Genomic DNA, 21,870 nt, shown 5'->3' with positions numbered 1-21,870 from the left:
CCCAAATTGCTTGGAAGCAGAGTCGTATCTAATTTTTAAAGATCATTTCTAAAGTAAACAAAAGGTTATAAAATAAAATCAAAACATTAGGATCTAGAGGTCTGCACTCCAGTCATTAAGTTCAAATCAACATGTGTAAGGGTTAAGTGAACAAGCTGCTCTATTCCCCCATACTAAGACTTAAGTCCTATTTTGTCTTTCTCTTGTTTCTTCTTTCCTTTAATTTAACAAACTTCACCCAGAATATACTCTCATGATGATGGATTAAGGACCCACATTAAGTCAGAAAGTGGACCTATTTACAGAAGATCACAAAGAAACATAAATACACAAAAAATATATATGTGGTGAGAAAGGGTAGTTAACAGGTACTAATTTAAAGGAGAAAGAATTTGTGGCATATTAGGGTGAATTCAGATAATGATAATGTGCTGTATAATTTTTTTACATTTTGAATGTGTTCACTATAAAGAAATGATAACTATTTGGAGTAGATATGCTTTCCCTGATCTGAACAATATACATTGCACCCAGATATCAAAACATTACATGGTACCCCATAAATATGTACAATTTAAATATATCAGTTAAAATTATTAAAAAGAATTATGTATATATTCCCCATATTCTCACAGTGAGATGACCTTTACAGAAATGATCCAGGCACAAAGTCACAGAACATAGTAAAAACAAAGAGAATGTATAATGTTTAAGCCAAATACTGGGAAATTCTGCATTATCATAAAATAAATCCACCTGGGATCAAATAAGTAAAGTAAACCTTATAAAACAAAACAAAGAAAAAACAAACCGTATGTGAGAAGCCAAAATTACCTCTGAAGAATTGGGGGCAATTCTGTATTGTCTTCTAAGTCATCTTCTAACTGATAAAATAACAGCCACCTCATTATTGATTCCTTTAAAGTAAAACTTCTATTTACATCATATATATTTTGTTCTGTTCCCTTTTTTACTGTTTCTGGAACTATGCTGTTGGTCAGTGCCAAAGTCAAACAGCATACTGAAGGACTACAAAGAAGCAAAGACAACTGTTAAAAGTAACCTCTGTGAGGGGCAGACAGCTTGTCTATCTCATTTACAACTGTGCCTGCAATACTCAGGACAGTGCCAGGCACATGGCAATCATGTACATTCAGTTAAAAAAAAGTGGCATAAAAAGTCTAGGAACATTTGAGGAGAGTCTTGATAAAAACGCTCTCTAAGGAAATGGTAAAAAATCATACTAAGTGAAATAAATCAGACTCAGAAAATCAAGAGTTGGATGTTTTCTCTCATATGTGGAAGTTAGAGCAAAGGAAGGGAAAGAAGGCAGTGGAGGAGGGGATTCAATATCATAAAGATACAGAAAGATCAGTGGAGTAGAAGGAAGAGAACAAGAAGAAGGGAGGGAGGGAGGAAGAAATATGGAATGAATTTAACAAAATCCTGATATATATATATATAGATATAGATATAGATATAAATGTAGATATAGATATTATATATATCTATATATATATAAATGTACCAAAGGGAATGCCACCTTTTTGTATATGTAGAAAGTACGAATCAAAACAAAATAAATAAAGGAGTGAAAGGAACATCAGTAGAGTTAAGGGGGGAAAAAGGAGGAAGGGAGAAAGGGGAAAGTGAGGCGGGGGGCGGGAAATGGGATTAAAATCAAATCTCTTGCATGTATGATTTTGTCAAAATGAACCCCCAAACTATATATAATTATAATGCTCTAAAAAGAAAAACTCTCTATAGTAACAGTATGCAGTACTACAAAAAATATGGTTCATGAATACTGAATAAATAACTGTAAACTACAATAAAAGCAATGTAATCTCTATAATTCTTTAAAGAATCTCTTTAAAATTAGCCTTAGTAACTCTTCACATCAGAAAAACTATATTCACAATTATAAATTAAGTCTTCCTGGCCAAACAACAAAAGCATCTTTAAAAAGAATACAAATGTTTAAGTAAAATAATAAACTATTTATATGATCAAGATTGTGTGTGTGTGTTTGTAAAACCGATGAAGTGCATATTAAACTTACCCAGAAGGTTTGCAGGCTGATCCAGTAAATAACTTCCAGAATTCTCTGTCAACCTCAACTAAATTACCTTGAATAATGGCTCCAAGTAGGCCAAAGTTTTCAGTCTGCATTTGTTCGGTACTGATACCCCGAAGTGTAATAGACCAAATTTTAATCCAGAGCTTCACTAAATCTGATTTTTGAGAGCTTTCTAGGTTTGATTTCTTGCCTTGACACAATGCAACTTCGATAAGGCATCTTAAAACATATGGTGTGCGTTCCCCACGTCGCTGTTGAGGCAGAAGCTGGTATAGTATCATTAGTAACGGAGATATTTCACAGTTAGGTAAACTTGCAGGGTACTTTGATATTAACTGAGTTGTGATCTGTAGCCTAAAAGAAAAATGTAAAAAGACTAAGAAAGGGGGAAAAAAGTAATCTGAAAATATTTCAATCCCATTAGCAAGCTAAAAGAAAATACGTAAGTATACTAACATGATATCCTTCTAATATCTTAATTAAAGCATCACCTTCAAAATTTCTATTCTGTTTCCAAAATAAAATCGCTGTTAGGACTGGGGCTGTGGCTCAGTGGTAGAGCGCTTGCCTAGTCCATAAGAGGCCCTCAATGGGTTCGATCCTCAGCACCACATAAAAATAAATAAAGTTATAAAAAATAAAATGGCTGTTAATATTTAGTAGGTCCTACCTCCTAAAATGGTAGGAAGACTGACAACTTAATAGTTAATAGTTAGCATATAGCAGGTACTCAATAAAAAAACTCTTGACTGGAAAGACAGAGTAAAGAACTGAAATAAGTACCTTCAACTATAAAATAGCACAAACTTAAGCAACAAGTATATCAAAATAATATACCTTTTTCTCACAATTCAATTGTATTTAAACATTCCATCAAAATAGTTAAAATCAAAGGTACATTGCTCACAAGTCTAACTATAATCTTAAGTTTATAAATGTCCTAGGGCATGTTATTTAACACTTCTGGATATTCTGTGACTCCACAGAATTCCACAATTATTTAAATATCTGCAAATGCAATATGAGAATAAAGATGATAAAGAAAGAAAAATAACTGATATGACATAAGGTCAAAATTATTATGATTTCTGAAGAGTATTTTTAATTCCTTCCTAATCTAATTCTATAGGAAGGTGGTATGCATACCAAAGTCTTTCCCTGTTAAGATGTACAACTCAGTGAATTCCTTAAGGCAGAAAACAATTGATTGCCTATCATTCCAGTACCCCACTTCTTAGAACTTGCTATGTCTGTAAGTTTAAGAAAGGTGGCTCTGCCCCTGGCCCCAGGAGACAAGCCATTAATGATTAACCTCAACCTGTCATGGCAACCACATTTCCCATTGCTAATAATTGGTTTGGGAGTAGACAAATGACTTAGTTCTGACCAATGAGATAAAATGATTTTGTTGGAGGTTTTGGAGAAAAAATGAGACTGAAATGGTACTGAATGAGAAAAAGACGATATTTACCAAGGCACAAGATCAAAATCATTTTGTGATTTCTGAAGATAATCTTTTATTACTTCCCAGCCTAGTTCTATTTTCCTTCTTTTGCAAGGTGTACTGTAATCTCTAGATTCTCTTTGTGAAGTAGTGTAAGACTGAGAAATCTCCAAGGATCTGGTATCTTCATTAAAAACCTATAAAATAAAAATAAACCTACATTTTCCACTGCTATTATTTTTAATATTTCATTTGGGAAAAAATTCTTTTCAAACAAAAATACAGGGAACTAAAAGCAAGAATAATTAAGTTATGGGAATATATAAAACTGATAACAGTAAGAAACAAACATTTTGCACAACAGTAATGACATTTTTAGAAAATGTAATATATTAGTTATTAGGTATTTCTGGATACATTTATTACAAGCATCAAGAAATCAAGCATGAAATCATCAAGTAAAGCAAAAACTTATTTTCGAAGGAATTATAAACTTACCATTAATAAAATATTTGACAGAGTGAAATAAAAACGTCACATGTTAACCAAATCTCTAGGAAAAAAGTTTTACTAATGAAATATTAGGTCACCAACTAATGAATGCATACACAAAACAGTATTCCCAATACAATTAAATATTATTCAGGCATAAAAAGGAATGAAGTACTGATTCATGGTATGAAATGCTAAAGGAGGGAAGCCAGACACAAAAGATCACATATCACACAGGATTCATTTTCTACGGAATGCCCAAAACAGGCAAAGCACAGACACTGGAAGTAGATTATGGTTGGTTCCCAGAGGCTAAGATAAATTAAGGAGTGGAGGGCTGGGGTTGTGGCTCAGCGGTAGAGCGCTTCCTAGCACTTGTGAGGCTCTGGGTTGGATCCTCAGCACCACTTAATAAATAAATAAATAAATAAAGATATTAAAAAACAACAACAAGAATTGGAACTAAATGCTAACAGGTATGAGGTTTCTTTTTGGGGGGGGTGATGAAAATATTCTGGAACAAATAGTGGTCATGACTTTGTAACACTAAAATTACTAATGACCACTGAAACATACACATTAAAACTGACCTTTATGCTAAGTGAATTCTAATTTAACAACAAACGAAAAAATTGGGAATAGGGCCATGTTATTTCCTATAGATAATCTTTTAAAAATGGAAGCCAGGTGTGGTGGCACATGCCTGTAATACCAGTAGCTCAGGAGGCTGAGGCAGGTGGATGGCAAGTTCAAATCCAGTTTCAGCAAAAGCAACGCACTAAGCAACTCAGAGAGACCCTGTCTCTAAATAAAATACAAAATAGGGCTGGGGATGTGGCCCAGTGGTCAAGTGCCCCCGAGTTTAATCCCCAGTACCCCTCCAAAAAAGGGAAATTCCATTATTAGTTTTAATGGTTTTATTAAACCCATATGTGCAAGAGTTATCTTTTAACTTAGAAGAGTAATTCCAAAAATGTATACATACATTACATATACATTCATACATTTCATACATGAAATAAAGATGTGTCCAACTAAATCTAAATGTACATATACATTTACATATGGACACTGAATATACACTTATGTTACATAAACATTACATATACATATATGTACATTTTGAAAGAAATGATTATATGTACAGAGTAATTTTATAGGCTTTTTATGATAGCACAGAGTTTAAAAAAAACCATCAAAGGACTGGGGCTGGGACTCAGCAGTAGAGTGCTCGTCTAGCATGTGCAAGGCACTGGGTTCAATCCTCAGCACCACATAAAAATAAATAGAATAAAGGTTTGTGTCCAACTAAAACTAAAAAATAAAATAAAATAAAATAAAATAAAACATCAAAAGGAAAATAAACAGGAAATTTCAAAATATGACAAGATTTACTATACCTGGTGACAAACATCTGCCATTAATTCAATCAAATTTTCCTTGACAGCAATATTACGAGATCCGGAAGAATATTTTCCTCTACTTCCTATTTGATTTATCTCATTCACTAGAAGTTCATATAAGTTATCTAAAATACTTCGCCATTTTATTGATTCATAAGCACCTATAATAAAAACATTAAAACGTAATTTACATACTCTATTTGCACTGCCATCCCCCACAAAATTATACATTATTAAGTTTCATCAAACATTAGAAGACAACTGGTCCAATCTTCTATTCAGTACTAATAACTCCTCTGACAATATCCTTGACATGTTGTTCTACTTCCTAACAGCATACATTCTACCCTCAGTCAATGGTATTGAAGTTTCTTCCATTTTCTGATCCACCTTTTAAAATGTATTCTCCCCCCATCCCAAAGCCAAATACAACTAATGTTTCCTCTTTTACATAAAGATCTTATGTGTTTCTTTTTTCCTAAAATATTACCAGTTTCTTCAACTAATATATAAATGACATGTTATCCCTTTGGGGTGGTTATTCTCAACATCTCAGTCATGTTTTCCAAGAAACAAGTAAACTTATGTCTCTCTTACAATGGTGATGATGGAGTCAACAGGGTCTAGTAAATGTAATATTCCAACTGTGTTCTGACCAATATGAGGAACAAAAGGGCTATTATTTCCCACAAATAAGAAACCATAAAATTTATCAATGTAGTCTGAAACTACATTAGCATTTATAGCAGCCTCATTACCCTACCAATTTACAAATCACCCTAAAAAAATGCAGTTAACTAATACCCTAAACATGTACTAACATTTCCTAATAAGCCTCATCATCATACTGGTGACAACTAGGTAAGAGAGACAAAACTTGGGCTGAGGTTGTGACTCAGTGGTAGAGCACTCGCCTCGCACACCCAAGACCTTGGGTTCCATTCTCAGCACCACATAAAAATAAATAAGTGAAATAAAGATATTGTGTCCAACTACAACTAAAAAATAAATATTAAAAGAAGAGGCAAAACTATGAAAAAAATCACCATTCTTTTAACTTCAGGTGGTTTCATATTCTAAACATATATCTAAATACATATACTAGAAAAGCCCATGAAATGCATACAGCTAGTCTAACAAAGAGTGGCTATAATAATTTCCCTACTGTGGGGGCTATTAATACCCAATGTGACATGCCACCTTAATGAAGTCATATACTAGCCATGATGAATTAATCCAAAGGCTACTATAAACCCAAAGGCAGGGGCTGGGGATGTGGCTCAAGCAGTAGCGCGCTCGCCTAGCATGCGTGCGGCCTGGGCTCGATCCTCAGCACCACATACCAACAAAGATGTTGTGTCCGCCGAGAACTAAAAAATAAATTTTAAAAATTCTCTCTCTCTCTCTCTCTCTCTCTCCCCTCTCTCTTTAAAAAACCCAAAGGCAATCACAGATGGGACATAAGTGAGCTCACTCAGCTCCAGTTCCACCAGATGAAATTCTGATCTACTGAAGAGAATCACACCATCTGAGCAATACTTCCTTGTTAGAAGATAAATGCAAAAAAAACCAGGGAGGACAGTGATGCATTTCTAACTCATTACTGTGAAAGTAGTATGTACATAACTTCCTTGGAAAATGAATAATCTGACTGGCTGCTTTCACTGTTTATCTTCTAATAAAAGCAATACGTGGGCTGGGGATGTGGCTCAAGTGGTAGTGCGCTTGCCTGGCATGTGTGCGGCCCGGGTTCGATCCTCACTACCACAAACAAACAAAGATGATGTGTCTGCCGATAACTAAAAGCAATACGTGAGCTGGGTGTGGTGGTGCACACCTGCATTTCCAGCAATTAAGGAGGCAGAGGAAGGAAGATCTCAAGATCAAGGCCAGACTGGGAAACTTAAACCCTATCTTAAAATAAAAAAGAAAGATGGGGATGTAGCTCAGTGGTAAAGCACCCCTGGTTGAATCCTAGGTGCCACAAAAAAAGCAACATATGAGTAAGATCCTGCTTTCTCTAAATTCTGTGCTACCTCTTAGTACCTAAGTACTATTGTATAATCAGCTCCTAAGACAAAATAGGAAAGGTCTTATATTTGTTTGTATTCCTCATAATATCCAACATTGTATTGAACAAATGGAAAGGCATGATATAAGTTGTTACTACTGATTCAAATTCTAAAAATGTATCTGACATTCTAAAGGTTAATCACATTATCAAGCAGAGAAATCCAGAGGAAGATCAAATCCTCCTACAGAATACTGATGTCATACTTAAGCCTCTATGTTTTAATGAGGAATTAAATTCAAAACAGTAAAAATTGCCTTTATACCTTTTTCCTGGATTTTGGCTCCTTTTGGATGATGGATATAAATTTGCAGTTGAAATAATTCAATAATTACTTCTTTTAAGGAATCATTAGATCTATGTTGAGTCCAAACATAAAGTAAGGTAGGCAGAATTTCATCTCCTAATTCACATACTTGAATTCGGAAGTTGACAGCCAAGGATTTGAGAAAGATAATAAGGGCTGCTAAGATATGACCAAGACCTGCAGAACTCTTTTCTTGTCTGTGTCAGAACACAAAAAAATTAAACTTGGTAAAATGGGGGAACAAACTACATATACTAAAAATAGTTATAAAGCTTCAAGTTAAAAAAAATCTAATTTTCAAACAATAGTTTTAGATTCAAAACTGATGAGACAGCCAGGCACAGTGGCATGTACCTGTAGTTCCAGCTACTTGGGAAGCTGAGGTTAAAATATCAGTTGAGTCCACAAGTTTAAGACCAATATAACAAAACTCCATTAAAAAAAAAATCACAACAGCATTACACAATACAATAACAAAAACTGGTTCTTATTCAGTGCTAAATGATCACTTCTGTTAGATCTCTCTGCTGCTGAAATTGCCTAAAATATACAAAGTGATCTGTAATAGTTACCATTTATAAAACATTTCACATTATAAACTGGATAATACCAAACAAATGTATATTAAAACTTCCAAAATATATGTTTACTTTATTTTCAATATACTACATCTATCGTCAAAATGGAAAAGATAAAATTATTTGGAGGATATTTAACTTTCCTAGATTCATTATTCTAACAGGACAGATATCCCACTTAATATTAATGTTCCACATACTGAGTTAAATTCAGTGAGTGTTCGCTCTGAGTCTTCAGGAATCTACTGATTTTGTTACAATGGTTCAATGCATTATTTAAAAGATAGTATTTTACCTTCCCACCAACAAAGCATGAAAGTTTTCTTTTCTCAAAACCCCTGCCATAATTTTTTAATATTTTTGCATGTTTAAAAACAGTTCTTTTGCTGGGCGCGGTAGAGCACACCTTCAATCCCAGCAACTCGGGAGACTGAGGCAGGAGCATCGGGAGTTCAAAGCAAGCCTCAGTAATAGGGAGGCCCTATGCAACTCAGTGAGACTCTGTCTCTAAACAAAATACAAAACTGGGCTGCGGATGTGGCTCAGTGGTTGAGTGCCCCAGAGTTCAATCCCCCATATCCAAAAAAAATAATAAAATAAAAATAGGTCTTCTAAAGGAGATGAAATGATATCTTGCAGTGGTTTTGACTTGCATTTTCCCAACAGCTGATGAGGCTGAGCATCTCTCATTAATATGCTGGCTCCTGAATTTCTTCTTTTGAGAAGTATTCAATTCAAGTCCTTTGCCCAGTTTTTTGTATTTTTGTTGAGTTTTTAAGTTCTTTTTCTATTCTAGATATTAATCCTTTGTCAAATGCAAAAAAAAAAAAAAAAGTTTTTCCTTTCTATTATGAGAGCAAGAAAGATGGTAGAATGAGATGGACATCATTAGCCTAGGTACATGTATAACTGTACGATACACAACCAGACAATTGAAATGTTGCTTTCCATTTCTGTACAATGAATTGAAATGCATTTTGCTGTCATATACAATTAAGTTAAACAGATAAAAAATAAATAAATAATTTTTTTTTAAAAAAAGTTTTCCCTTTCTATAGGTTGTCTATTGATTGTTGGGCAGAGTCTTCTTAGTTAACATAGCCCTCTTTTGTCTATTTCTGCTTTTGGGATCTACTCAAAAAATTTTAAAACTGTTTGCTTTACCAATGTTTCCTTTATGTTTCCCTTTGATCCACTCTGAGTTTATTTTTGAACAGGTAAAAAATGAATCTAGTTTCTTACATGTACCGAAATATCACACAGTAACCTAAGAATACGTATGAGTAAAACAAAATTTAATGTATAAGGAAATGGAAATGTTAACTACCCAGATTTGATCATTATATACTGCATGTATGTATTAAATTATAACATTATACTCCACAAATTTATAGAATCAAAATAATCATTTTTAAAAGGCAGTAGTTTTATTTACTATATTTAACATAAGACACACACACAAATTTAAAAAGCCAACACAAAAAGAAATTAAATTACCTTGCATACTGAACAGCCTTGGAGAAAGAATCTAAAAATTTAGAATTTAATCCATCAGTTTGTGAACAGCATCCTTTGGTAACAGCATGAATTATTCTAGCCACTAAAACTCTATTAATTTCTTGGGAAGGTTTGAGGTACAGCCTGAAGTACACAGAGAATAATTCTAAAACAAAAACAAAACACATTATTTATTTATTTATACTCACACACATACACACACACACACATATGAATGATACTACCATTATTATTTTTATTTTTCAATATTGAGGATCAAACCTAGCGGTGCTTTATCACTGTGCTACACATCTCTAGTCCTTTTTATTTTTTTATTGACAAGAGTCTCACTAAGTTGTTGAGGTTAGACTCAAACTGGAGATTCTCCTGCCTCACCTTCCTGAGTCACTGGGATTGCAAGTACAGCACCACACCTGGAACCGATTATTTCCAAAAAAAAAAATCAAAGCAAATATGTTAAATGTCACAATTCAGTAGAAATATCTCATAATCTAACATAAGGAAAACAATTAAAAATTTTTCTAATTTATATTCAACAGTCTAAAAGTACTCAATCAGTATTTAGTGTAAAAGCACTAGTTTAAGAGACAGACTTCAGATAAGTTACCTAACTTCTCTAAGCCCATGTTCCTTGATCTATGCATAAAGCACATTTGACAAAGTACACACTCCACAGTTTTGGTTTTATATTAATGCTGTTTGATTAATAATATATGCAAATAATTCATGAACTATGAAGGTTTAGATTTTAATCTATTTATAACCTATTAAACAACATGGCATTTTCATGGATGCTGACAAATGACATGAGATTCTTTTTGGAAGGAGGAGAATTAACTGGGCACAAGGCATTCTTGATCAAAGAATAAAGAGTTTATGCCTCATAAAATGACAGCAGTCTTTTCCTTTCTGCTTCAGATTCCCAGTCCCAAAAACAACATGAAGAGGAACATTTGACACAAGTGAAAACAGTAGGCTGAGAGAAATCCTGGCCTTTTATAAATGATTGGCCTGCAAGAAAATCTGTCGTTTTCTGGAGAAACCCAATAAATACCTTTTATTGGGTTGCAGTGTTGGCTTTTCCTTTTTCACACACTCATACATTCCTGGTGGGACTGCAAATTGGTGCAGCCAATATGGAAAGCAGTATTGAGATTCCTTGGAAAAGAGGGAATGCAATACCATCTGACCCAGCTATCCCACTCCTTGGTCTATACACAAAGGACTTAAAAACAGCATACAATAGGGACACAGCCACATCAATGTTTATAGTAGCACGATTCACAATAGCTAAACTGTGGAACCAAACTAGATGCCCTTCAGTAGATGAATGGATAAAGAAAATGTGGTGTATATAAACACAATGGAATATTACTCAGCAATAAAAGAGAATAAAATTATGGCATTTGCAGGTAAATGGATGGAGCTGGAGAAGATAATGTTAAATGAAGTTAGCCAATCCCCCAAAACCAAATGACGAATGTTTTCTCTGATATAAGGGGGCTAATTCATAGTGGGGTTCAGAGGGGGAGCATGGGAGGAATGGAGGAACTTTAGATGGGGCAAGTGGTGGGAGGGGAAGGGAGGGGGGATGGGGTTAGGAAAGATGGTAGAATGAGATGGACATCATTACCCTAAGTACATGTATGAAGACAGGAATGGTGTGAAAATACTTTGTGTACAATCAGAGATACGAATAATTGTGCTCCATGTGTGTCATATGAATTGTAATGCAGTCTGCTATCATATATAACAAATTAGAATAAAAAAGAAAAAAAAGGTTGCCAAAACCAGGCGAAGTGACCTAAGCTTATAATCCCAGCAATTTGGGAGGCTGAGGCAGGAGGATCTTGAGATCAAAGCCAGCCTCAGCAAAAGCAATGTGCTAAGCAACGCAATGAGACCCTGTCTCTAAATAAAATACAAAAAATAATAATAATAAAATAGGGTCCAGGATGTGGCTCAGTGGTAAGTGCTGTTGGGTTCAATCCCAGGTACCCCAAAACAAAACAAAAGTTGCCGAATCATCACTGATCCAGTAGCTGCACTGAGCTCCCTGGTGCTTAAAAAGCATCTCTATACCTCTAGTGGCCTAGGACAGCTGAGGCAGGAGCCCTGTATGGGACAAGCATGCAGGCATTGTGATTGACAGACACAGACACACAGAAAAAAACAAACATGACCACAATATCCCAAAAAGCATATATAGTCTACTTAGGCTGGGCCTGAAGGAACCTGAGTAAAACAGGTAGGGTGTGGACCGTACCCAGGGGGGTTCAACTGGAAGACAAAGGTGAGTCCCACTCACTTCTCCTTTGTGTCTGGCAGCACTCATGTGACCAGCTAAAGCTGGGCAGAAGAATGAGCAATTGAGTGTGAACACACTCAAGGACTAACCCTGCGATGACTGTGCTTGTGAGCAGCAGTGAGTGGAGGACTGGCTCCCCCTGTTCCAGATTGATTTTTTTTAATTTTTTTTATTATTAGTTGTTCAAAACATTACAAAGCTCTTGACATCATATTTCATACATTTGATTCAAGCAGATTATGAACTCCCATTTTTACCCCATATACATATTGCAGATTCATATCGGTTCCACATCCAGTTTTTTACATACTGCTTGTATTTACATACTGTTGTATTCTGCTGCCCTTCCTATCCTCTACTATCCCCCCTCCCCTCCCTTCCCCTCCCCTCCCATCTTCTCTCTCTACCCCATCTACTGTAATTCATTTCTCTCTCATTTTTTCCCCTTTCCCCTCACTTCCTCTTATATGTAATTTCGTATAACCATGAGGGTCTCCTTCCTTTACCATACAATTTTCCTTCTCTCTTTCTTTCCCTCCCCCCTCTCGTCACTGTTTAATGGTGATCTTCTTCTCATGCTCTTCCTCCCTGCTGTTCTTAGTTGCTCTCCTTATATCAAAGATGACATTTGGCATTTGTTTTTTAGGGATTGGCTAGCTTCACTTAGCATAATCTGCTCTAGTGCCATCCATTTCCCAGCAAATGCCATGATTTTGTCATTTTTTAGTGCTGAGTAGTACTCCATTGTGTATAAATGCCACATTTTTTTCAATCCATTCATCTATTGAAGGGCATCTAGGTTGGTTCCACAGTCTAGCTATTGTGAATTGTGCTGCTATGAACATCGTTGTAGCAGTATCCCTATAGTACGCTCTTTTAAGGTCTTTAGGGAATAGTCCGAGAAGGGGAATAACTGGGTCAGCAAGAGAAACAATAAAAGAGGTAAATAGGGAGCCTACATCCTGGGAACAAATTTTTACTCCTCACACTTCAGATAGAGCCCTAATATCCAGAGTATACAAAGAACTCAAAAAATTAAACAATAAGACAATAACCCAATCAACAAATGGGCCAAGGACCTGAACAGACACTTCTCAGAGGAGGACATACAATCAATCAACAAGTACATGAAAAAATGCTCACCATCTCTAGCAGTCAGAGAAATGCAAATCAAAACCACCCTAAGATACCATCTCACTCCAGTAAGATTGGCAGCCATTATGAAGTCAAACAACAAGTGCTGGGGAGGATGTGGGGAAAAGGGTACACTTGTACATTGCTGGTGGGACTGCAAATTGGTGCCGCCAATTTGGAAAGCAGATTGATTTCTAAGAAGGCTTCTGAGAACCAGACCAGCATAAGAGGCCAGCTACTGTCTCGCCCTAGGGGCAGGTTGATCTACTCTCTCCAAGGCAGGCACTGTCTAAGAAAGCCCCTGAGGCCTGATTAGATAATAGCTCTACCTTTGGCAACTCCCTTCACAGAACTCAGCAGAAACTTTACATTGGGAGTACACCAAACTGGTCCAAAAGGACAAAATATCAACTGACAGTTTGTCCTAACCCACCCCACTTCACACAGGTGAGAAAGGAAGCTGGAGTCTTATATCAAATGGCCTCCATCTTAGAGTGGTCCAACTGGCAGCTCAGAGAGCAATACAAAAACAGGACCGGGTTAATACTCTGACTCCCCACTTTGTTAGTATATAACTCAGAAAGAATTGGAAAAAAAAAATGTTGGACATAGAGACCTCCCAATCTGGCCAACTATTTTGACTACTTCAGGGGAGATGGTTCCTTCATTCTTAAGATTTGGGGTTTTTAAAATTCTTTTTCTTATTTTGAAAATCTTACACTCCAATAAAATAGAAGACATTAAAGGCATCGACAAATTTCTTAAGTCATATGATTTGCCCAGATTGAGTCAGGAAGATATACACAATTTAAACAGATGAATATCAAGTGAGGAAATAGAAAAAATCATCAAAAGCTTACCAACCAAGAAAAGCCCAGGACAGGATGGATACACAGTCGAGTTCTACCTTTAAAGAAGAACTAATACCAATACTCTTCAATTTATTTCAGTAAATAGAAAAAGAGGCAGTAATTTCAAACTCATTCTATGAGGCCAAAATCACCCTGATTCCAAAACTAGGCAAAGACACATCAAAGAAAGAAAACTTCAGACCAATATCTCTAATGAACATACATGCAAAAATTCTCAATAAAATTCTGGCAAATTGAATACAAAAACACATCAAAAAGATTGTGCACCACGATCAAGTGGGATTCATCCCAGGGTGCAAGGGTGGCTGAACATATGAAAATCAATAAATGTAATTCATCACATCAATAGACTTAAAGATAAGAATCATATGATCATCTCAATAGATGCAGAAAAAGCATTTGATAAAATACAGTACCCCTTTATGTTACAAACACTAGAAAAACCAGGGGTAACAGGAACGTATCTCAACACTGTAAAGGCTATCTATGCTTAGCCTCAGGCCAACATAATTCTAAATGGAGAAAAATTGAAGGCATTCCCTCTAAAAACTGGAACAAGACAGGGATGCCCTCTTTTACCAATTCTATTCAACATAGTTCTTGAAACACTGGCCAGAGCAATTAGACAAATGAAAGAAATCAAAGGGATATGCATAGGAAAAGAAGAACATAAATTAGCACTATTTGCTGGCGATATGATTCTATACTTAGAAGACCCAAAAAACTCCATGAGAAAACTGCTACAACTAGTAAATAAATTCAGCAAAGTAGGAGGATATAAAATCAACACCCATAAATCAAAGGCATTTCTGTATGTCAGTGACAAAGCCTCTGAGAAGGAAATGAGGAAAACTACCCCATTCACAATAACCTCAAAAAAAAAAAAAAAATAAGATACTGTAAGGGTCCGGCGAGCGACAGGGGAAGAGACCACCAAGAGACCGACTCATGCAACAGCAAAAGGGGGTTTATTGGGGATCCAGCATGCTGGGGCTCCGTGTTCACTCAACAAGGGAGAGTGGCCCAGAGCCCCAAGCAGGGGTTGAGCAGTGCTTAAGTACACTTTTTTAGGGAGGGCAGGACTTTACATACATCAAGTCTCCTTTAACAAATCACCATACACCGCGGGAATTCTCAAACATGATTAGTACATTCATTGGCGGGAACAGGTCGGGCGGGAGTGATAGGTCAATCCTAAGGAGGGGATACATTCAAACTGACTGGTTTGGGTCCTGAATGCCTACGTGCCAAGCTGCACAGGGTCCCGGAGTGCGTACAAGCTGAGCTGCTCCGGGTCCGGGTTGTTAAACAACTAGGTAGTCAAGGGAGATTATCTAATGGGCAGTCCCGGGAATTGTCTTAACAGCTACAGGAATTTCAGGCTTTGAGTGTAGCATAGAAACTTAACAATACCTGGTCCTTTACATTTTAATTCAGGCTTTGCAGCTTAGAAATTTTGCCCTTTCAATACTTGGGAATCAACTTAATGAAAAAGGTGAAAGATCTATTCAATGAAAACTACAGAACCCTAAAGAAAAAAATCAAAGAAGACCTTAGAAGATGGAAAGATCTACCTTGCTCGTGGATAGGCAGAATTAATATTATCATTACTAATGACCATACTACCAAAAGCACTACACAGATTTAATGCAATTCTAATCAAAATCCCAATGTCATTCCTCATAGAAATAGAAAAAGCAATCATAAACTTCATCTGGAAAAAGAAGAGACCCAGAATAGCTAAAGCAATCCTTAGCAGGAAGAGTAAAGCAGGTGGCATCACTATACCAGACCTTAAACTATACTACAAAGGAATAGTAATAAAAACAGCATGGTATTGGCACCAAAACAGACTGGTAGACCAATGGTACAGAATAAAGGACACAGAGACTAACCCACAAAATTACAACTATCTTATATTAGACAAAGGTGCTAAAAACATGCACTGGAGAAAAAAATAGCCTCTTCAACAAATGGTGTTGGGAAACTTGGAAATCCATATGCAACAAAATGAAATAAAACATGGGCTGGGGATGTGGCTCAAGCGGTAGTGCGCTTGCCAGGCATGCGTGCGGCCCAGGTTCGATCCTCAGCACCACGTACAAACAAAGATATTGTGTGTCTGCCGAAAACTAAAAAATAAATATTAAAAAAAAAATTCTCTCTCTCTTAAAAAAAAAGTGTGTGTTGAAGTGAAGAGGCAACTGAGTTTTAAAACATCCCTCTAGATCCCACAGATCTTACAATTGGAGGCCTTGGAGGTAGAGGGAGATGGAGAAATTTTTAAAAAAAGAAATAAAACCCATCTCTCTCACCAAACACAAAACTTAACTCAAAATGGGTCAAGCACCTAGGAATTAAACCAGAGACTCTGCATCTAATAGAAGAAAAAGTAGGCTCTAATCTTCATCGTGTGGGATTAGGCCCCAACTTCCCTAATAAGACTCTGATACTGCAAGAATTAAAACCAAGAATCAATAAATGGGATGGATTCAAACTAAAAAGTTTCTTCTTACCAAAAGAAACAATCTGTGAGATGAAAAAGAGCCTACATCCTGGGAGCAAATTTTTACCCCTCACAGATCAGATAGAGCACTAATCTCTAGGGTAGATAAAGAACTCAAAAAACTAAGCACCAAAAAAACTAATAACCCAATCAACAAATGGGCCAAGGACCTGAACAGACACTGCTCAGAATATACAATCAAATCAACAAATATATGAAAAAACACTCATCATGTCTAGCAATCAGAGAAATGCAAATCAAAACTACTCTAAGATATCATCTCACTCTAGTCAGAATGGTAGCTATTATGAAGACAAACAACAATTAGTGTTGGTGAGGATGTGGGGAAAAAGGCACACTCATACATTGCTGGTGGGACTGCAAATTGGTGTAGCCAATTTGGAAAGCAGTATGGAGATTCCTTGGAAATCTGGGAATGGAATCACCATTTCACGCAGGTATCCCTCTCCTCGGACTATACCCAAAGGACTTAAAAAAAACACACTATAGTGACACAGCCATATCAATGTTTATAGCAGCACAATTCACAATAGCTAAACTGTGGAGCCAACCTAGATGTCCTTCAGTGGATGACTGGATAAAAAAAATGTGGCATATATACACAATGGAATTTTATGCAGCAATAAAATAGAATAAAATCATGGCATTTTCAAGTAAATAGATGAAGTTAGAAAAGATAATGCTAAGTGAAGTTAGCCAATCCCCAAAAAACAAATGCTGAATGTTTTCTCTGATATAAGGAGGCTGACTCATAATGGGGTAAAGAGGGGGAACATGGGATGAGTAGATGCTAGATAGGGATGAGGGGAGGGAGGGAAAGAGAGGAGGTAGGGGACTAGCAAGGATGGTGGAATGTGATGGACATCATTATCCAAAGTACATGTATGAAGACTTAAATTGGGTGTCAACCTACTCATATACAAACAGAGATATGAAAAATTGTGGTATGTATGTGTAATGAGAATTGTAATGCAAAAAAGAAAAAAAAAACAAGTACATGTTTTGCCCTCTCTCCCAATACTTTGCTTCTATTTTTTCCTTCCTTCTGTATAAACATCACCTGCTACATCTCTTCTACATTCTCTCCATTCACTTTTTGAACTTTTAAACTGTCTTCTAACTTTCCAACACATTTTCTTTTCCTTAATAAACTGTATTTTTGAGAACTAATTGGCTTATATAAATCCTGTCCCCAACATTAATGCTAATACAGTCGCTGCTGCTGTGAAAAATATAGTTGGCACCTACTCTTCAATTTAAAGCCAGATCTAGTTCATGGTTATTATTTTTACTATTGACAACTGCTGAACTGACCATTCCTGAATACTGGTCTGAATTAATGTTGGAGATATTAGGAACTGGGTATTTACTTTAATGCTGTGTATTGTTTATTTCTCCTCCTTCTGTGAGGTCCTTTGAAACTACAGGGACAATAAATGTTCACAGTCTAGAGTCTACAGCTGAACAAAACATTCTCTGACATTACTCCAATGCAAAGAAGTGGGGAGACAAAAGCCCCAAACCAACAACAAGGACACAAAAAGTACAATCAAAGAGGGAACTCAGGTCCCACCCCTTGGCATGTACTCATACATCAAAAACAGAGAAGTCCCAGAACAAATAAGATAATTACACACAAAAGGACACGCATAAAAGGAGGGAGTAGGAAATACATCTCACTTGATGTTCAAGTCCAAGATCTCAAGGCAAACAACACCCCGTCTCCCAAAATCCACAATCAGCTAATAAAGGATCCCATGGATAGTGAGGTGGGTGAAAGCCCAGAAAAAGAGTATAAAAAACAGATTATTAAAATGTTCAATTAATTATAAGAAAATATAAAGAAGGAATTAAGAGAGCAATTACAGGAGATTAAAAGACCATTTTAATAAAAAAATAGAAATAGTGAAGAGACCAGCGGCTCAGGAGGCTGAGGCAAGAGGATGACAAGTTCAAAGCCAGCTTCAACGACTAAGTGAGGCCCTAAGCAATTCAGCAAGACCCTGTCTCAACATAAAATATAAAAAAAGGTTGAAGATGTGGCTCAGTGGTTGAGCACACCTAGGTTCAATTCCCGGTACAAAAAAAGAAAAAAGAAAAGAAATAGAAGAAATCAATAATTCCTAGAAAAGAAAGAAAGACACAACCAATTAAATTAAAAATTCACTTGAAGGCATCAGTAACAAATAAGAATGCATTGATAAAAGAACCTTGGCCCTAGAAGACAGAACTTCAGGTCTGGAACAGGCTATATGATCTTGAGTACACAGAAGGCACTAAAGGGAAAAAATTATAGCATATGATCAGAATATACAAGAACTCTGCGAGAACATTAAATGACCAAACCTAAGAATTATTGGGATAGAAGAGAACATGGAGATACAAACTAAAAGTATAAAGAACATTTATATTGTAATGTTCACAGAATCAATGCAATAAAAAGTTGGTTCTTTGAAAAGATTTTGTTTAGCCAAACTAAAGAACAAAAGATATGCAAAGAAAAGAAACAGTGAGAAGATACAAATCACTATGATCAGAGATGAAAAGAAGATATTACCACAGACCATTCTGAAATCCAGAGGATTATCAGAACATTTTTAGAAAATATATACTCCTAGGGGCCCGCGCGCTGCGCCCCCGCGGCCAGCCCCGAGCGGTGTCCTCCCGGGAGCCGCCTCCCCGCGGCCTCTTCCCTTTTGTCGTGGAGCCAGCGCTTGCGGGTCACTCTCCCCGCCGCCCCTGCTCCGCGCGCTCCTCTGCTCCGTGCCGCGATTGTCGACATGCTGCGCTGCGGCCTGGCCTGCGAGCGCTGCAGGTGGATCCTGCCCCTGCTCCTGCTCAGCGCCATCGCCTTCGACATCATCGCGCTGGCCGGCCGCGGCTGGCTGCAGTCGAGCGACCACATCCAGACGTCCTCGCTGTGGTGGAGATGCTTCAGTGAGGGCGGCGGCAGCGGGTCCTACGACGATGGCTGCCAGAGCCTCATGGACTACGCGTGGGGAAGAGCGGCGGCTGCCATGCTCTTCTGTGGCTTTATCATCCTGGTCATCTGTTTCATCCTCTCCTTCTTTGCGCTCTGTGGACCTCAAATGCTTGTCTTCCTGAGAGTGATTGGAGGCCTCCTTGCTCTGGCTGCTGTGTTCCAGATCATCTCTCTGGTAATCTACCCCGTGAAGTACACCCAGACCTTCAACCTTCATGCCAACGTAGCTGTCACTTACATCTACAACTGGGCCTATGGCTTCGGGTGGGCAGCCACGATCATCCTGATTGGCTGCGCCTTCTTCTTCTGCTGTCTCCCCAACTACGAAGATGACCTGCTGGGCAACGCTAAGCCCAGGTACTTCTACACGTCTGCCTGATGTGGGCAAGGAGTGAAAGAAAGCCCTGCTGCTGACATGGACCCGAGGAGGACGCTTTTCTCCAGCCCACTTGGAAGCTATGATTTGGTTGCGTTCCTATGATTAAACTAGACAAAAGTGCTAAAATAATTCGGGAGAAAAAATTTTTTAAATAGTGTTGTACTTTCATATTCATCTTTTATATGTTTTATGGAATACAATAGGCTTGTTTTGCTTATTATTAATGCAGTATTTCCTTATATCTGTCTATAACATGCTGCATTTGTAAACAAATATAAACACAAACTTAACAAGGTGAGAAGGAGATGGCTTCTAAGATTTAATGGTCTGATCAAGTTTTTTGTTTTTCCCATATAGAATGGACTGTTTCTATAAGAGTTAAGGAATAGAGGGAGATGTTGGTAAAAATTATCAGTGACCAAATCTTCAGAATAAAAGCAAAACAAAAAATACTTTTTCAAGTCTTCAGCTATTCAAAGAAGCAAAATAATTTCCTAGGGGCTATCACTTGTAAGAATTTCTAATTAATGTCCTGAATAGTTGCTTCTTTGCTAAGCTTTGCCTTAACTTGATGTGTTATACAGGAAAGTATTGTTTCATGGGTGAAACAGGTTTTAGTATAAAGACCTCTTTAAGTAGTAAAATGTTGAGATGAAAATTTCTCTTTTAAAGTAGTTTATAGAGTTAGGGTGTGGGAAAATGCTATATTAATACATCTATACTTGTTTTGTGTCTATGTGTTTAGTACCAATGTAGACTGCACTGAAAGGTGGACCAGTCTAATTCATTCTGATTAATGGATCCGATTGGGTCATGTTGTGAAGCCTTAGGAGGCTGTCGCTATCACAAAAGTGCCATTGAAACAGCCCAGGGAGAAGAAGTGGCTTGGATTTTTCATTTTGGGTTTAACTGGGCTGTAATCATATAGACACAGCTCTGATAGATTTTAACTGTAACAAAAACCAACATATAGTTAAAAACCTGGTATTCCTTGGTAAACAGACTTAAAATGTCTGATGTAAAACATACAACAGGAGAACACAGGATGTGAGTTTCTCTAAGTATATATTGGCTAAATTATTGGGGTTTTTTTAAACCATTTTTACTGACATAATGATAACCAACTCATTTTATATATCAAATTATTGTTTTGTAAGTTGCAGCATAAACAATTACAGTTTTCATTGTGAGTTTTTCCCAATAAACCAGGTTTCAAATCTTTAAAAAAAAAAAAAAGAAAAAAAAAAAGAAAATATATACTCCTAGTTTATTTAAAATCTTGAAGACAATGACAAATTTCTAGATGCATACAACCTGCACAAATTCAATCAGGAAGATACAGAAAACCTAGACAAACCAATATCAAGTTACAAAATTGAAACAGCAATTAAAGCCTTCCAAAAAAGAAAAGTCCAAGACCTGACAGATTCTCAGCTGCATTCTACCAAACTATTATAGAAGAACCACCACTAATTTTTCTCAAATTATTCCTTGAAACTCAAAAGGAGGGAACACTCCCAAATAAATTTTATGAAATGAGTATAACCATGATTCCAAAGCTGACAAAGACATATCAAGGAAAGAAAACAATGGACCAATACCCCTGATGAATATAGATGCAAAAATCCTTAATAAAATTAGCAAATGCATTAAAAAACACATCAAAAAGGGGAAAAAAGATAATACATCATGATCAAGTAGTTTCATTCCAGGGATACAAGGTTGGTTCAACATAATAATGTAATTCACCACTTAATGAATTAAGACCAAAATC

At 36.6% G+C, this 21,870-nt stretch overlaps 2 protein-coding genes across 2 annotated transcripts in view; one reads left to right on the top strand and one right to left on the bottom strand.

Moving 5' to 3' along the window:
• Atm (ATM serine/threonine kinase) overlaps positions 1–21,870 on the bottom strand; it is a 166,204-nt gene that overhangs the window by 129,730 nt on the left and 14,604 nt on the right. The window contains exons 6-11 of the mRNA XM_026399043.2: positions 9,873–10,038; positions 7,756–7,994; positions 5,417–5,580; positions 3,552–3,721; positions 2,063–2,434; positions 835–1,029 (exon numbers count right to left, since the gene is read on the bottom strand). Coding sequence (XP_026254828.2) covers positions 835–1,029; positions 2,063–2,434; positions 3,552–3,721; positions 5,417–5,580; positions 7,756–7,994; positions 9,873–10,038 — 1,306 coding nt within the window. The remainder of the gene's footprint in view (positions 1–834; positions 1,030–2,062; positions 2,435–3,551; positions 3,722–5,416; positions 5,581–7,755; positions 7,995–9,872; positions 10,039–21,870) is intronic.
• LOC113189985 (p53 apoptosis effector related to PMP-22) lies at positions 19,429–20,295 on the top strand. Its single transcript, XM_077797723.1, has one exon. It carries the CDS (start codon positions 19,515–19,517, stop codon positions 20,094–20,096), a length of 582 nt encoding a protein of 193 aa, XP_077653849.1. The 5' UTR covers positions 19,429–19,514; the 3' UTR covers positions 20,097–20,295.

Source organism: Urocitellus parryii, chromosome 4 (genome assembly GCF_045843805.1).
Source record: "Urocitellus parryii isolate mUroPar1 chromosome 4, mUroPar1.hap1, whole genome shotgun sequence".
NCBI lineage: Eukaryota > Metazoa > Chordata > Mammalia > Rodentia > Sciuridae > Urocitellus > Urocitellus parryii.
This window is presented reverse-complemented; position numbering and strand designations above follow the sequence as displayed.

Excerpts from the sequence above, each read along its gene's own strand:
- LOC113189985 (XM_077797723.1), top strand. The coding sequence starts at position 19,515 with ATGCTGCGCTGCGGCCTGGCCTGCGAGCGCTGCAGGTGGATCCTGCCC.